Here is a 19,237-nt window from a genome sequence, read left to right as displayed (position 1 = left end):
TCATTTCTCTCTCTCCCTCTTTAATTTCTGAATTTTCTGTTTTAAAAGATAAAAAAAAAATTGAAAACCCACCATTATCGCCACCCTTGAACCACCACAGAAAACTCGACCACCCTTCGTGCAACCGCGCAAGCCACCACCACGACCAAACAGCCACCCTCGCATCACCTAACTCGCGCCTCACCCTCGCGACTTCGCGCGCCCCCCTGCAGCCCGTCGCAGCCTCCTCTGCTGCGTCGTGACCCACGCCTAACCCAGCATCCCTCCTCGCCTGAATTCCGCCGGAAATCACCGGCCAAAACGACCCACAAAACTCCTCTTCGTGCTCCCCTGCTTTCTCCCTCCGTTTCTTTTTTTTTCTATCTTATAAAACTGATTCAATGAATCAGTAAAGGGACACCCCCTTGGCCCCTTCCCCTTTTAAATGATTTTGTTTAAGTTTTGTTATTTTACTTTTATTTTAAAACTAAAACCCATAAATTTCCTAAACTAGCTACATTAATTAAGTTAGTGTATTTTGTTAATCTTTTAGAAACTTGATAATGTTTTCTAATTTTTCTAAACTTAAAACAAGGAGTAACATAAAGTTAGTTTTCTATGTTTATAATAGTTGTTTAAGTTATTAAAATTAAGTTGAAGTAATTTTATGAATATTTAAAATGATTTCACATATAGTGTAAAAACTATAAAACTTTGATTTATAAACTCTCTTAAGTTCATTAAGAATTTCTCTAAGGTTATTGGATTATTTAAATTGCTTGTTTTATAAAAAGGGGTTCTTTAGGAACTAATTTAGATATCGTAATATTCATTGTAGACTCCGATTTCGTAGACAAGGACTATCAAGAGCACTAATACGTTCGTGAGCTTAACTTTTGGCACGCGTCACGAGGTAATCTCCGATGTCCATCTAAACATAGATCTCGCTGGTGTAAAATGAATTGATTACGACTATTATGTGCTTATAAATTTATAAGTATGGACTATATTTATGAGTTATCGATTTAATGAGGTTTATGAATACGAATGACAAAATGAACAACGATTATGGATTTCGATTATGAATAATGACAATGGACGATGTACGATATGACAACGATGTTTACTATAATGTTATTAAAATCGGTTAATGTTATTTAATAATGAGATGATTATTACTATATTATTATTATTATGATTATTATTATTATTATTATTATTATTATTATTATTATTATTATGATTATTATTATTATTGTTATTATTATTACTTTACTCATTAATATTATTATCGTTATTAATATTGAAACTTTATGGAAGTTGGAATTAGTAAGAACTTGTGTTAATGAAATACTCCCTCTGTTTTTTTTTATCATTCTCACTTTTCTGTGCGCGCTTCCCAATGCACTTCTTTGGACTTAAATATCTTTCATTATATATTAGTAAAAATTATAACGATTGAATATTAATAATGTACTAATTGAGACGAATCAAACAAGATCCCACATGACTATATTTTTTCTTATAGATTGAAAACAATTGAGAAGATTCTCTCTAAGTATGAATAGTGTCAAGATTCTAAGTGAGAAAGATAAAAAAAAACAGAGGGAGTAATTATGAATCTGAAACGATAAATGAACTCAAGTGATTGTTGATATGAAATGAGTTATTGAAATCTCTATGAATGGATTGAGATTATGATGGATTGAATATGTTCACACTGTTTTGAACAAGATGACGTAAATTGAATAAGATGACGTAAATGTATATGTGAATTATGTGATGACGTGAATTAAAAGATGTTAATCACGTAAAGTGAAATATCGGAGGGAAATGATGAACAGGTTGCCCTGTATGAGTGGTTCAGCGGCCCCTACAGGTTCTCTGGCTACTATGCTGATTATTCTGTTACTGTCGTCCTTCTATCTTGTTGTGATCCAAGTAGAAGGGGTGTGCACACTAGGGACTCTGTTATGGCCAATATGATTTTCGTAGGTGGTTACAGGGGGTTTCCCCGGCCTACAAGTAGGTGGTTACAGGGGGTTTCCCCGGCCTACTATGTTAAAGTAAGAGGTTACAAGGGATTGACTCCGGCTTACTGGCGTTCTCTTTCCTCTCCTTGATTAACTGGATTAATTGAAGTAATGATATGATTATTCAGTGTATATATATGTGTATATGTGTTACGACTTCCAAAACTATTAATATACTATTTTACGAAGTATTTTCAACTTAAGTATTTTACGGGATGGAGTTGGAATTACTCAGTTTATCTGATTTTTGAGAGCTTGTCTCTCTTGTCTCTTTTCAATGTATTTGTGCAGGTGGGCGATCGATCGGGGGAACAAAAGGGAGATCATTTAGAGTTATCATCCACTGAGCATATGATTAGCTTCCGCTGTAACTCTGAAACATTTAATTAAATTAGGAATGTTTAATGAACGATTTACTTAGTTGTAATGATTAATGAATTTGAGTTGGTGTGTTGTAACTTAGCCTTGCAATTATTTTCAAGGAGATAATTGCGGCGGTAGCACCACCCGTCTAGTCGAATCCTCGTGGATTTATTTTCCCCCAAAACCTGAGTTTTATCGAATAAGGAAGGGTTCGGGTTGGCGAGGGTGTTACACTTGGGGGTGTGATTTGGGTGAGATTGTGTTGTCTAGCTAATTTGATTGCCTTGTTTGTTTGATTGATCACCATTTGAACTTGTTGTGGAAATCTAAGGTGAAGGATTGAGAAATGAAACCTTAGATAGACCTTTAGCTAGATTTTAGGTTGGCTTCACCATGAGAATAGGTGATTGACTCCCTAGGACCTTATTTGGATCGCTATGAGTTGTGGAAATGCTTGATTAATTGATTTTACCATGAGAATAGGTAAAATCGGTTGATTAAGTCCTCCTAATTAGCTCGAGAGAGTAATTAGGAAACATTTGAGTGACTTAGTCCCCTAATCGACCCTAATGAATCCCCTTGGCTTGACAATTTGGTTAATTATCTGTTAGCTCGTGAATCCCCTATCCCTAGTGTCCTCTTAATATAGTTTAAGGGTGCGTTCTGTTCAACTTAAAAAATTAAGTTTCAGGTCCAATAAGTTCAGATAAGTTCAGATAAGTTCAGATAAGTTACAATAAGGTCTAATAAGTGCAATAAGTTCCAATAAGGTCTAATAAGGTGCAATAAGTTCCAATCAGGTGCAATAAGTTCCAATCAGGTCTAATAAGGTCCAATAAGTTCCAATCAGGTCTAGTAAGGTCCAATAAGGTCCAAATAGTCAATGTTTAATAAACATTTGTATTACCCTTCAAAATAATAATAATAATAATAATAATAAACATTTGTATTATTGTCCACTATTTTGTTATTCATAATTTCATATCACTATTAGCGGATTATGTTATTATTAGAATTTTAATTAAAGTAACATAATGATTATATGTATTATACTTGTATTAGTGTCTATTATTTTATTATTTATTTGTATTATGTCTATTATTTTATTATTTATTTGTATTATGTCTATTATTTTATTATTTATTTGTATTATGTCTATTTTTTATTATTTATTTGTATTATGTCTATTATTTTATCATTCATATTACTATTAGCTGATTATGTTATTATTAGAATTTTTTTATTAAAGTACCACAATGTATAGTATTATACTTGTATTATTTTTTTTCGATAAGTTGGTTTTATTTTCATTGATTAGGAAAAGGAGAATCAGGCCCATAATCAAGCCTTTTACAATGAAAGTTCACTGCCTTTTGCTCAGCTTAAATTAGTAACTACTAGTATTTTATAAAATTAATTTTTGATTTTCTACTAGTGTTTTATAAAATTAAAACAACACTATTAGATATATTAGTGATGAAAATTATCTATAGGCAAATATATAGATAGTAATTTTTTTGTTAAATTAATTATCATAAAAGATAATAATAATCATTATTTTTTAAAGGACGAATTATAATAATAATTATTCCATAAAAAATTTTGAGGGGTAGTATTTACGTTAGTGGTAATATTTATATTATTCATGGTCAATGTTTTTGTCTAATAAGGTCAAATAAGTTTCAATCGGGTCCAATAAGGTCTAATAAGTTTCAATCAGGTCCAATAAGGTCTAATAAGTTTCAATCAGGGTCAATAAGTTCCAATAAGGTCAATCAGGTTCAATCAGGTCCAATAAGTTCCAATCAGGTTCAATCAGGTCCAATAAGTTGAATCAAGTCCAATCAGGTCCAATCAGGTTTAATAAGTTCCAATAAGTTCAGTTCAGGTTCAATAAGTTCAGTTCAGATAAGTTCCAATAAGTTCAGGTCCAATAAGTTGAATAGAACGCACTCTAATTCGAATCATTTAGGGTGCGTTCTATTCAACTTATTGGACCTGAACTTATTGGAACTTATCTGAACTGAACTTATTGAACCTGAACTGAACTTATTGGAACTTATTAAACCTGATTGGACCTGATTCAACTTATTGGACCTGATTGGAACTTATTGGACCTGATTGAACCTGATTGACCTTATTGGATCTTATTGGAACTTATTGACCCTGATTGAAACTTATTAGACCTTATTGGACCTGATTGAAACTTATTAGACCTTATTGAACCTGATTGAAACTTATTTGACAAAAACATTGACCATGAATAACATAAATATTACCACTAACGTAAATACTACCCCTCAAAATTTTTTATGGAATAATAATTATTATAGTTCGTCCTTTAAAAAATAATGATTATTAATTATCTCTTATGATAATTAATTTAACAAAAAAAATTACTATTTATATATTTGCCTATACATAACTTTCATCACTAATATATCTAACAGTGTTGTTTTAACGAAAACATGTTACTCCAGTGATGATAATGAAGCAATCAATTGATAACCTTTATATCTTTCATAGTTATTAGTAACGAAAACATGTTATCTCTAGTTATTTAAAGACGAATTGCAAAATATTGTAATTATAATTATAATTATAATTATTATTATTATTATTATTGTTAACCTTAATTATTTGACCATGATTATAATATTATTCAATAGCAATATGAATAATCAAATAATAGACAATAATACAAGTATAATACTATACGTTGTGGTACTTTAATAAAAAATTCTAATAATAACATAATCAGCTAATAGTAATATGAATAATAAAATAATAGACATAATACAAATAAATAATAAAATAATAAACACTAATACAAGTATAATACTATATAATCATTGTGGTACTTTAATTAAAATTCTAATAATAACATAATCCGCTAATAGTGATATGAAATTATGAATAACAAAATAGTGGACAATAATACAAATGTTTATTAAACATTGACTATTTGGACCTTATTAGACCTGATTGGAACTTATTGGACCTTATTAGACCTGATTGGAACTTATTGCACCTGATTGGAACTTATTGCACCTGATTGGAACTTATTGGACCTTATTAGACCTTATTGGAACTTATTAGACCTTATTGGAACTTATTGCACTTATTAGACCTTATTGCAACTTATCTAAACTTATCTGAACTTATCTGAACTTATCTGAACTTATTGGACCTGAAACTTAATTTTTTAAGTTGAACAGAACGCACCCTTAGTCTACTTGTTAGTTTCTTAGTTCTTAATTTCTTAGTTGTTCACTAATCTCAAAAACCCCAAAAAATAGGCTTAGCTCGCTAAATCGCATTCAACCCTTGATTAATCCTTGCTTTCTCGTGGATTCGACCCTTTCTTACCCTATATTAGGCTAAGTTAGGTATTTAATTTGGCACGTGCAACGACCGTGTCACTAATTGATCGGCTAGGCCTTAGCTTATTTGCTTCCTTTTAGGGGTCATGTCCAAATTCGATGGAATATGCTGCTCTCAATATGATAGATAGAGAATTTATAACAAAGCTAGTCTTGAGTCATACTACCATTTAGCAACTAGTGAGACCTGAATTATTCCAGCAGTTTGCTACATTTGTGAAAGTTGTTGCCTGTATTAGAATTTGGTCTCAAATGACCCAAATTAGGGGTTTCTTCTATATGTATTGTAAGTCAGTTGAAGTTGTTTCGGTGCTCCCTCAGCTGCAGTTGATACAAAATGTGAAGGTGAAATGATTCCGCGACCGGAATCTGCTTAGCTTCGAATAACCTTCACTCAGTTAATCTTCACTAAGGGTTCTAATTCACTTTTAGGGCTTCACTCACCTTAAACTTGAATTAGGAAAGGTTTTGAGATTGGTTTATTAGCTTCACTCACTAACTCACGCAAATCTCGCTTAGTTTTAGGTTTCACTCGCCTAAATCTAAGGTTCTTGTATTTAGATTCACTCTCTAAAAACAATAAAATCTTGGAATTAAGTACGTCCAAAATCAATCATAAACTTACGTTTAATCTTTAAACAAAAAACAACTCTCTTTTATTATGATGGCCGAAACTTATATTTATAGTACAAGTTTCCTAAACCTATATAACTAGTAAATTAAAGCTTAAAAGATAATAACACCTAACAAACTTATCTATCTTAATCTTAAGGATAAAGATAAATAACAACCTAAAACTTATCTATAACACACGCCTATTATAGATAATTACTAAGACTCAATGATAAGGAATTAGACTCCTACGTCTAATAGGATTCCTTTATCACTCAAACTCATAAAGCAATTAAAATACATTGAATCCTAACAGAACTAGGACTCTGGCACAGTCTCGCCAGTGGTTGGCACTGTCTGGCAACAGTGACCTACATTTTCTAACATGATGCTCTTCATACGCATCATACTCTCCTTCTTGAAAAGAACTTGTCCTCAAGTTCCAAGGTAACCATGAAATCATCCAAATACGGCGTACAAAACTCGTGAACATAAGTTGGACTTGAAATGCATAATATGATCCTGAAACTGTATGTGAAACCATAAAATCCAAAGCATCAAAGCTAATATGGTCAAGCAACTTAATAGAATATGAGATTTGTTCTTAATGAATAACATGTTCTTTACGGCTGTGTATATGCAACTGGGATTCAAAATTCGCTTGTGTATATGCATGATCAACAAGTGAAACATCTTCATGCTTGCTATCCTCATGTACTGTTGTAATCACACACGCTGAATGGCTGACAATTGCCTCACCAATTTCTGAACAGTCATCGAGGGTTTCGGCATCAAACTCATTCGCTTCAGATTCCATTTTCATACAATTCACAGGCAAATTTTCGCTCTTTTGTTCATCTTCAACAACAAGAAGTTGTTGTTTTTCTTCCTGGAGTTTTTCCTTATATTGTTGCATCAAAAATTTAACTCTTGCACCGGCTTCTTGCATACGTACAAGAGCTTGTTCGAGGCTCAATATGTTAAATCAAATTTATCCATATGAACCAAACAACAATAACCGACTGAAATTTTTCAGTAAACTAACCTAAAATTTCACTCAGAATTGAGATCTTAAACATAAGTAAAACACCTCGAAAATTCATGAAATTTTGTCACAATATACCCCTATGTGTCCTGAACACTCGACCCAAATTTCATCAAAAAAAAGAATCCAATCGAATGCAGTTTTTATTTTACTCACAGTATGTAATCTGCCCAAAAACAGAAATTTGCTCCAATGTTTTCGTTTACTGCGACTTCGTTACTGCTGGATAGGCTGAAATTTTGACACGATGTACTTGTATGTTAGCTTTCCACAAACAAAAAAATCGAAATTCAACGTACACGCGCCTCACGCGCCCCACGGTGACCCTTGCTCTGATACCACTTGATATGATTCCGCAACGGAAATCTGCTTAGCTTCAAATAACCTCCACTCTTCTTCACTAAGGGTTCTGATTCACTTTTAGGGCTTCACTCACCTTAAACTTGAATTAGGAAAGGATTTGAGATTGGTTTATTAGCTTCACTCACTAACTCACGCAAATCTCGCTTAGTTTTAGGTTTCACTCGCCTAAATCTAAGGTTCTTGTATTTAGATTCACTCTCTAAAAACAATAAAATCTTGGAATTAAGTACGTCCAAAATCAATCATAAACTTACGTTTAATCTTTAAACAAAAAACAACTTCTTTTATTATGATGGCCGAAACTATATTTATACTACAAGTTTCCTAAACCTATAGACTAGTAAAGCTTAAAAGATAACACTAACAAACTTATCTATCTTTATCTTAAGGATAAAATAAATAACAACCAAAACTTATCATAACACACGCCTATTTTAAGATAATTACTAAGACTCAATGATAAGGAATTAGTCTCCTACGTATAATAGGATTCCTTTATCACTCAAACTCATAAAGCAATTAAAATACATTGAATCCTAACAGAACTAGGACTCTGGCACAGTCTCGCTCAGTGGTTGGCACTGTCTGGCCAACAGTGACCTACGTTTTCGAACATGATGCTCCTCATACGCATCAGAAGGTATTGCATTAATAGCTTTGATACTTTTAATTAATTAGGCAGCTACTGAAGTCAGATTCTAACGAAGCTCAAGTTTGAGTTGGTCAACTGGTTGGGCTCAAATTACTATATATTATTGAGCTCTTCAACTACAAGAAGTTACTTGTACACTGACACTTATATAGTTATATGCTTAAAATTTGTCAACAATTATTGCCACTTGCCTAGCATCGTTGATCAGTTTTTTTATATTATTTCTAGATGTTTGATTTACTAATATGATTTCATGTAAAAAAAATCATTCAAGCAATTTTTGTATGAGCTGAATTTTATAGTTTGAGCTTATTTAGTCTTTCTCAGCCATTGCTAATTTGAACATTGTTTACGAATATCATATAAGCCATTTGGCATGGAGTTTAGGTGGTTGATGCATATTTCTTGCCATCTCTATCTTATCAATCTTTGTATCTTGAAGTGATCTACTGGTGCATGTAAATGAGTTTTCTCTTCATGCTTCTTGTGTAATATTATAGTTCTTAACTTATGATATTTTCTATACTATTATTGCGCTATATAAAAGGTTCAACAAATGTATGTGAGTGATTTTGTAAAAATTAGAGATTCAATTATTCAAGTATTGGTGCCTTATAATAGTGACAATTACATCACTAGATGGGGGTTTAGTAGGAAGGGAAGGTGATTAAGCGATCTATTTATTGAAGAGGTAAAAAGAGCCTTAGGTAAAATATGAGCTATCTCAAGGAATGCCACATCTTCCTCCCTATTTTTTAGCTTTCTCTTTCCTTATCCCCTTTATCTACTCTCTTAAGTTTTCGTGCGAGGATTCAAACAAACGAAAACTACTCTTAAACAAATGCACAAAAAGTTTTTATTTTTTGTTTCATAATAGATAAAGAATCACTTCAGCCATCCACTGTAAAGAGCCATGTTAACTTTGTCCATTATATACTAGAATTCAAGTATCGTAATATATGACTTAATTGGAAATGAGCAGTTGAGAAAGATGCTAGAAACTAAATCTTACAAAGGAAATAGTAGCCGTAAAATTCCATATTTGTCGCCTTTTCTTGATTCTTTAGTCAATTTATTTGTCCCATAGGAAGGTGAAAATATTTAACAATAGACAAGTAGTTTTAGTGACCTTGAACATGACAATAGATACTTTACTAGCCTCCTATTATGAATATCTTTTGATATTGATAATTGTATGTTTTTGTTTAAGGCTTGAACCTTGCATCAGATTCAGAATTTCTGAATTCTGATGTCAAACAGGCGAAATATTGAAGGAGAACCTGCTAGTGTTGTCTGTACCTTACAAATAGTAGGCTATCTATATTGTCTTTCTTGATGTAATCATGTAAACAAGCAATGCAAGCTTTTGCACTCTGCCTTAATTTCTGACACTTGATATATAGTCAACTCATATCATAAGGCATATATGTTTTCCATAGTAATCTATTTAATGGAAGGTTGTTGGATGATGATGTCCCTCAATATGTGTAAAGTCTCCTATGTATATCGAGGGCTTTTGCTGATCCTGAAAAGACCTGTCTCTTTTAGGAGAAAATATGGGGGAGCTGGTATGTAACCCTCTTAAAAGACACATCAAAGTGAGAAGGCCTTAATATGGATGGATGTCACAGATGTCATATCTGATCATAACAATAATTCAGCCCTGATGATGTAGTATGTGCTTTCCACAGGCAAAAGATCACTAGCACCTGGAAAAACAGATCAAACACTGAACACCTTAATGATGATTCTTTCTTCTCTTGGGCAGATGAAGGTAGTGCCTAAATAATTTTATGAAAATAAGGGTCTAATACTCTCATTTCGTATCCTGAAACCGAATATTAGAAATCAACTGTGGGGAGAAATAGGGATTGATTGGTCTAACAGCTAATAGTATTAGATGCAGTCATGCGGATCATTAGTAAATGCGTCAGAGATTCTGCACTTGGCTATTTTATGGGAACTTCTCATAATCTATTTCACGTGTTGTTCTGCCATATAAGGTATCAACATACTTATAATAGTATGGATACTTTATACTTTATACTTAGGTAAAACATGAGCTATCTCAAGGAATGTCACATCTTCCTCCCTATTTTTTAGCTTTCTTTTTCCTTATCCCCTTTATCTACTCTCTGAATTTTTCATGCGAGGATTCAAACAACGAAAACTAATGTACAATTGTGTTTTTCCTTAGCTATCTCAAGGAATGCCACATCTTCCTCCCTATTATTTAGCTTTCTTTTTTCTTATGCCCTTTATCTACTCTCTAAACTTTTCATGCGAGGATTCAAACAAACGAAAACTAATGTACAACCGTGTTTTTCCTTAGAATATGTCTTTTCATGGAAAATCATTTTTCTTGTGAATTAGCACCATTTCTATTTTTATCAGGTGGTGAATGTTTATCTTGTCAAGTAATTTAGGTGTTGAGTGCTAAATCACATATTGTCTTATTGCAGGTCTTCTGTCCTATTCTTCAAGATGGTTTTTTATGTATTGTTATGTTTTAACTTTAAGCATTTCAAGATTGATATTATTGACCAAAGGATGCTTACGGGAATATTGAATGAAATTATGACAGATATGCGATAATATTGGTACTTTATTGATGTTCATCTCAACTACTATGTTCTTTTTATGAACATAGTTTAGAATAGTATTAATAATGTGTGTTTGTAGGCTAGGGCATTTTCTAACTTTTTGGAGTCAAATGGTGATCCAAGAGCTACAAAGGTATTGAATTTCGATCTAAAGCTAATCAAGATTCAATGGAGATCAAATGAACATGATGATGTTGATAGTGGTGTGTATGTAATGAGGTGCTTAGAAATATATATGGCGCACAGAACTTCTTCACAGGGATATTTGCTTAAGAAACAATGTAAGAAATTTTCTTTTAAGTTTTGTTTCCTACTTATATTTGATGCTAAAGCTAATAAAATATATGTTTATTTTAGGCTCATTTTCTGAAAACTTTGAGAGCCAAGTATTGTTGTGAGATCTTGAAGGATGACCCCAACGTGGTCAAACAACTTATGTTAAAGAATGCTAAAGCGATGAAATGAGTGAGAAATTCGAAAGAATTTGTATTGCCCAAGGGAATAAAGAGTTTTGATTGTGTATAAGCCTTTATTTTTGAGAATTTTGGTTGTGCATGAATTGTCATAATACAGGTTGGTCTATGTAAGAAATATTATGGTTTTCATACTTATAGCATGGAGTATGATTCTTGACTAAAATTTCATTGTCTTCCGGTAGTTATGCTTTCAATTGGTGATGTACATTCAAGTCAGCGGTGATGTCAATTCAAACCATCAGTGATGTACATTCAAGCTATAAGTGATGTTCTTTCGATTTTTCTTGGTTAATTCTGTTGTTGCTAATGATCATTTATATAAAAAAGGCTTAGCAGAGAAAAAATTAGTGCGAAAAAATTTAGATAGTCTAGTAATTAATATAGAACATCAACTAAAACTTTTCGAGCCATTGATGGTGTATATTAATAGTTGACTACAAGTTACCATTCCCAAGTGGCTTGGCAATGCAACTACTGTCCTCATAAATGTGTTGAGAGGAGCAAGTATCCGCCGGGTGAAATAATCTATTACGAATCCTTATATTGCGTGAAAAATTACTCCATCTTTTTAAATAGATGTTTTATTTTAACTTCTACGGTTATTATATTTACGAGTATGTAAATTTAATCATTTATATCTCTAATTATATACCAAAAAACTGTGAAAATCGTTATTATGTAAGAAGTAAAGACTACTTAATAAGCTCTATATTAGTAGGCAGATAAATTCTCTAAAGAGAGTCTTGTTAAAAAAAAAATATGAATCTTTTTCCCTTCAATTTAACCATTCATGTAATCTCACAAGAGTTAAGTCATCGTTTACTATACCAATTAAGTAACTTCACCTTTTCATTATAATATTAGGTGTTTTGATAACGCATATATATATATTAACCTATAAAAGCCAATAGCTCTCCTCCTATATCATTGCCCCTAAGGCCTGATCGAAACTCATGCATCCTTATGAACATTGTTTACGAATATCATAAAAGCCTTAAATTACTATTTTACCACATCTAATGAATATCATACTAGTTTAGTTTCTATAGATAAATGAACAATGTGATTTTGGTTAACAATATAATTAGTTCGCAAACGAAAGAGATTCCTAAAACATAAGAACTCCATCTTTGAAGTACTTCAATAATTTTGAATTATTATTGCATCATTTGGTGTGTTTCCAATCTCCAAATACACATATTTAACTGTTCATATTTTGGTATGAGTATTAAAAACTTTGAGATCCGCATTTTGAATATACAATATCGATATAAATCTGACAAGATCTTATATAGCTATGTTTTATTGTACATACTAAGTACTTTCAAAATATCTCTTACCACAAGTGCAAAGAATAAAAGGAAACAGACGTGATCGATGTGTTAGGAGCATTGTTTGTCATTCAGATCAAGCCAACAAGCATATTCTTAAGCCAAGCATACTCTTGAAAAATAAGATATGCTTAAAACCGTAGCATATAACAAGTTGCGTTTCATTTCAAGTTTGACAAAGGCACATATACCAAAAAGTTGTTGATTGCTGTATATTTCAAAAACAAACTGTAATCTCCACTTGTATACCCACAAAAAAAGTACCAACGCTTCCTTCTGTTGCAAGCAAGACATCTCCCATTATATACCCTCTGATGTACATTGAAGCCGTCAATGATGTACATTGAAGCCGTCAATGATGTACATTGAAGCCATCTCTGATGTACATTCAAGCAATCGATGATCCCATCAGTACATTCAAGGTGTTCGATCCTGCACAATCTTATAACTTATTAGCCATTCCTATGATTCATGAACAAATTATAACAAAGTTTAAGTTATAGTTTTCTAATTTTAATCATCTAAATTAAGGAATATTTCAACTACATATTATCTTTGCGGAAGTTTGGTAGATCTCTTTTAAAGTGGATGGATGATCAGAAACCAGGTGCCATAAAGAATTTACTTGCTTCCCAAGAGAATATACTCAAAATCCTTGTAGAAAACAACTTTCAAACAACCAAACTAACCACTGATATCCTCTTTTTATTTTCTAATAAACATAAACAACTGAAACAACATGATAGAAGGTACCAAAACATTTAAGTTTCGACACTTACATCCTATGAAAAAAAATAGGGGCGAAAAAAAAATAGACAGAAGGCAAAAGCCCTGACTCTATTATATTATTCCAAACAAATATAATTACTACCAGGAGCTAGGAAAATATGATACGTGATAAGGACTCATTAGGCATCAACATAACTACTACTTTTATAAATATTAAATGAAAAGCAAATATATTGATATATTTTCGGTAACACATTAGCTAGATAGAACTGTTTTGCTGTTAATTGAAGCAGTGATGCTTCAACATAGCCCAAAACCATCACCCTTGAAACTAACTTGTCAGCTATCACGATTTCATGAACACTTAAAGGACAACAAGTTTGATGAATTGAAATTGCTTCCTCCATAAGAAGTGCATCCCTTACTCTATGCAGCCTCTATAGTTTATAGCCCATGAACACTTAAAGGACAACAAGTTTGATGAATTGAAATTGCTTCCTCCATAAGAAGTGCATCCCTTACTCTATGCAGCCTCTATAGTTTATAACCCTTAGGTGACTGTTTGGCCACATAACACTTCTCTTCTATTAGCACTCTTAACTACATCCTCTCCTTCAAAGATCAAGCTAGACCCACTTAACTGCTCTTCTATTAGCACTCTTAGCAATAAAATGGAAGTTAGTGGAAGACTATATATTGACATCAACCTAAAGTGTTTCTAGGAAAAGTCTGTAAAAACTGATTTCCGTTGTTATAAATGAATAAGAGTAGAATAATTAACCTGGTTTTTGAGGGACACAACAACTTTGAAAAAGGTCTTGTGATCAGGAACAAGCTGAGACAACTTCGTAACCGTATGAGTCTGATCAATAACTTCGAAGCAGCAGTTGGTTGTTGGTTTCGCTTAGAGCTGACAATTCGGGTAAACAGTCATGTTTGTGTTTGGTCTTGGGTTGATTTTAAGCTACTTGAGAACATGAAAAATATAGATGGATCCCTTGTTGGACTTTTCATAAAATAATGATGTACTTTTAATCCACTCTTGATGTACTTTTAAGCTAGTGGTGATGTATTTTTAGCCACCATTAGTTATATTTTAGCTAAAATATACCATGAACATTTAACAAGTAAAACTCCTTTCCCACTCCAAATGGAGTTGCTACTTGCTATCTCCATCTATTGTCCTATATCACAACGTATCTTTCCTTTTTTCTTTTTGTTTGACATAGCAGGCAAAATTGTTTACAAGTTTGTATAAGCATGAAAAAAAAAATCAGGTTTCTTAATAGATATCTGTTCTAGGGCTCCAATTGCACTTCCATTATGTCTGACAGATGAGCCTATTTCTCAGCATATGTGCTACTAGGGTTCAAGAGATCAGCATTATCATCTTCTTCATAATTAATGTGAACCAAGTAAAAGTAGCATTCAAGGACCGGTAAACATAATAGAAATCAATAAAATCAGAATAAATATGAGTTTCTAGTTACCTTAGATCATGAAGGTATCTTTGACGGGCAATTTCGAAGGTCATTGTATCCAAGCTCTCCACAAGTGCTGCATAACCTCTTTTTCTTTTGATGTTGCTCAATTGCCTTCTCTCTCTCACCCTTTATCCTTTTTCCACTTCTAGTGCCACTACCCTTGTTACTTTATATCTTAGGGGGTTTGATGGTTATTTCACTAGGCGTCACTGATCCAATTAATATGGCACTACTAACATAGGCTTTTAAAACCTCAAAAATCAAGACGTTAGTATTTAAATCTCCCCTTGAACATAAAACATTAAATCTGAATTTTTTTTGCTTACACTAGTGGGAAAAAACGAAAGGGCTGCGTTTTTAAACCGCAACCCTTCATTGTGAAGGGTTGTGGTTGAGGCCCAAAAACGCAACCCTTTTAATATAGAAGGGCTGCGGTTTTAGCCCAAAACCGCAACCCTTTTGGTCCCAAAAAAAAAATATTTTTTTTTTTGCATTTTTATGTCAAAATTGACACAAAATCAATTCCAAACTGATAAAATTATAACAAAATCACAAACTGACATTTATATATAATAACAAAAACTACTACCAAACTGATAAAATTAATACAAAATCAAAACTTACTTCTGCTAATCCAAAACCCCACTTCATATTAGCAATATTTAAACCCATTTCACATACAAACCCCAAAAATTGAACTCCATAGACCCGCTTGTAACGTTAGCCAGGCAGTCATGTACTAGTGAAATTGCAGCATCAATCTCTCCAATTTTGCAAACTCGTTTACTAGAGAGCAATAAGCTGCAATGGAAGGAATAGAACCCATCTCCTTGATTTTATTATACCATAGACATGCCTCTCTAACGTCCTCTAAATCAACAAGACACATAATTGCATGACTATAAGTTGTTGAATCTGGTGCAAAGTTTGAAGCTTTCATTTCTGTGAAGAGGGACAACGCTTCTTTTGCCTGCTTACTCTTGTATTGAGCTTCCAGAAGAATATTGTATATTGAAACACTACAATGGCCTCTGCCTTTCAAATCTCCAAATACCTCCAAAGTGCAAGGCAATCTCTCTTCCCTTTCAACCATCAAAGAAAAAAATTTAGAAAGGCCATCGAAAACAGATGATCCTAATTTATGCATCTGCACAAGCAAATTGCAGAAATCATCCATTTCTCTTGATTCAGCATAAGACACCAACATAGGATTCACAGTTGTGAAATCTGGTTGGAGGCCCTGGTTAACTGTTACTTGGAAAAGCTTATAAGCCTTGTCAAGCTGCTTCAAATTACATAAACCATGTATCAAGGAATTAAAGATCAACATATCCGCCCTATAATCAGAATCCATCATATCCTTTAAAAGGTCAAGGGCTGAACCAACCTTGCCATCAGCAACAAAACCTTCCACCAGTGCACCATATATAGCTTTATCAATCAATTCTCCCTTACTCTTCAAGCCCTTGAATAATTCAGAAGCTTTGTTTACCCGATTCCCTTTACACAGTGCTGAAATCAAGGTCGTATAAGCCATAACATCAGGCATAACGTAAGTGGAAGAAGAAGGGAGGAGCAAGAGTGGTGGTGGCGGTGGTTTGAGAAGGTTAATAATTAAACCTGACCAGCAGTAGCATTATTATATATCGAAAGGAGAGTGGTGGTGGCGGTGGTTTGAGAAGCGAAGTGGAAAGGAGAGTGGTGGTGGTTTTTTTTGAGAAGCGAAGAGTGAAGAAAGAGGAGTTAGGGTTAGGTGTGAAGTAGAGTAAGCCCATTAGCCCGCAAGAATTAATTGTATAGGGCTGCTTTTTTTAAAAAAAAACGCAGCCTTTTGTTACTTAAAGGGTTGCGTTTTTTCAAAAAGCGCAGCCCTTCACTATTAAGGGCTGCGTTTTTTTAAAAAGCGCAGCCCTTCACTATTAAGGGATGCGTTTTTAGAAAAACACAACCCTTGCACCGCAGCCCTTCCATTTTTCCCCTAGTGTTAATAATATGAAACATATAATCTGAAATAATTAAAGATACAATCTTTAAACAATACTTAGAAATATTAAATCAATATATATGAAATCAATATATAAGAAAAAGAGGAAAATAATGAAAAGAAAAGGGAGAAAAAGAGTGAAATATCGAAATCGCGAGTGAAATATGACAGCAAAATTGCGAAACTTGCAGAGTTTATAACTGATAGAATAATAATCATAATCGAGTGATTCTTGAGCCTAAGTTCAATAACTTTTCGAGATCTACAATTTCTCAGAAGGAAGTTTTGGCTAAAAATAAATGTAACTATGAGAAATCTAGACAATCAAATTCGGGTGAGAGAAAAAACGAGTGAAGGGATGGAAAGAGGAAAGAAGATTAGTGGAAGAAAAATTATTAAAAGAGACGGTCTAATTATAATATAAAAATAGACTTAGTCACTAAATGGATTAAATTAGTCACCGAAAGAAAATTAACCTAGTCACTATTGGGCTTATTCTCTTTTCAATATTGGGCTTACCATTGCTTAATTTTAGTTTAAAAGTAGGCGGTCTCTTACAAGACAAACTCTTAGTGGAAAGCAAAAGTCAAATCTGAAAATATGAATCATGGGAGGTTTAATGAAGTATTTGTAGGTTCCCTTTTCCTAATCCTAGTACAATTAGGAGTACATAAGAATAAGAGTCTTATTAGGAAAGAATTACTCCTTTTGGCTTTCAAATGGGCTCAAAAGGCTACAAATTGGACTACTCAACCCATAAGCTTAATTTAATAATTAAATATACTTTAAATACTACTCTTTAAATAATTAAAGTTCCACTTAATGAAACATTTAACTAATTTAAGAAATAAAAACCATAAAACTCTTTTAACTTCTCAAAATAAGCAAACATTAAAATAAATCGACTCATAAAATATTAAAATCATTTATAAATATACTTTAAATATATTTCTAAAATTCATAAAATTACGGGGGATTGCAGTCTACCCCTCTTAAAAGAAGTTTCGTCCCGAAACTTGGGCACGAAAACAAGACTTTCAAGAAAACTCTCTTTCAAAACTTTCAAGTAGGCAAACTCGAAGATATTATAAAATTCATAAAATTACGGGGGATTACATCATAGGTTTGGATTAAAAAGTTGTTATAATGGGTTTACAGTTATGGTATTTTGGTGTATTTATGGTTTTCAGTTAAGAGCTATAGTTTTATGGTTAGTAGTTGTGCTTTTTTGATTAATAGTATGACTTCTAATAGTTATTATTTTGGTTTAAAAGTTATGATTCTCTATTAGTTACTGTATTTGGGGTAAAAGTTAATGTTATAGGTGAAAACGTTAGGAAATAGTGGCGTAGGCATAATTTCTTAGGGTATGGTAGTGTGAGTGGCCTTTTATGCTTTATTACACACGCTCGGGCCTTGTTTGTCCGTTAAACTAACTATCTTACGGTATGACCAAAGATTTCTCCTTCTTTTTGATGATCTCAAGAAAAATATTGTCTTGTCTGTGACTATATGCCCCTAATTAGGAATGACAACGAGTCAAACTCAAAGCAGATTATGCGTACTCCGACTCCGACACTATAGGTCGAATGTTCAATTCGCATCCAGCTCTGACACCTGACTTGTGCGACTCTGATCTGACATTCAAATTCGACATCAGATCCCGACTCCGACCTGAATCCAAGTTTTTTTCCTTCTTTTTTCAGCCTCATTGTCTTTAATAATCATATAACAATAATTTATACTTAATATACTAAACCAAATACATGTTTATTACATAAGTAAAAAGTAGTGATATGATGTATATATAAATGTCTCATATACTTTTTTGTTTAATTACAACAAAAAGGAAATTTTACGTCTCCCTTGTAATACTCTTTGTTGCGACTAAATGAAATCGGATAAAGTCTTTAGTCTTATCTATATATCAACAACAAAAAAAAGCAAAAAGTCGAAGTCAGATAGGATTAGTCGGATTTTTTGTAGGATCCGATTGCCACCTTCTTTCCACTCGGAGTCGGATTGTTTAAAGGATTCGGATTAGAACTTTATTTTTCTTCGGACTTGGAGCGGATTTTTCCCTCAAATCAGAGCGAACTAGGAATGAATCCAAACTAAATTGCCATCCATGGAGTCCCTACCAATAATTGGAGATGGCAACGAGTGTTGGACCCGACCTAGACCCATTAGGACCCGACCC

At 32.9% G+C, this 19,237-nt stretch overlaps 1 protein-coding gene across 1 annotated transcript; it reads right to left on the bottom strand.

Moving 5' to 3' along the window:
* Positions 1–15,792: 15,792 nt before the first annotated feature.
* Positions 15,793–16,602, bottom strand: LOC104906151 (pentatricopeptide repeat-containing protein At4g20740-like). Its single transcript, XM_010694865.1, has one exon. It carries the CDS (start codon positions 16,600–16,602, stop codon positions 15,793–15,795), a length of 810 nt encoding a protein of 269 aa, XP_010693167.1.
* Positions 16,603–19,237: the final 2,635 nt, after the last annotated feature.

Source organism: Beta vulgaris, chromosome 2 (assembly GCF_026745355.1).
Source record: "Beta vulgaris subsp. vulgaris cultivar EL10 chromosome 2, EL10.2, whole genome shotgun sequence".
Classification (NCBI taxonomy): Eukaryota; Viridiplantae; Streptophyta; class Magnoliopsida; order Caryophyllales; family Amaranthaceae; genus Beta; species Beta vulgaris.
The sequence above is the reverse complement of the archived record's forward strand: the minus strand, read 5'-3'. Positions and strand labels throughout refer to the sequence as shown.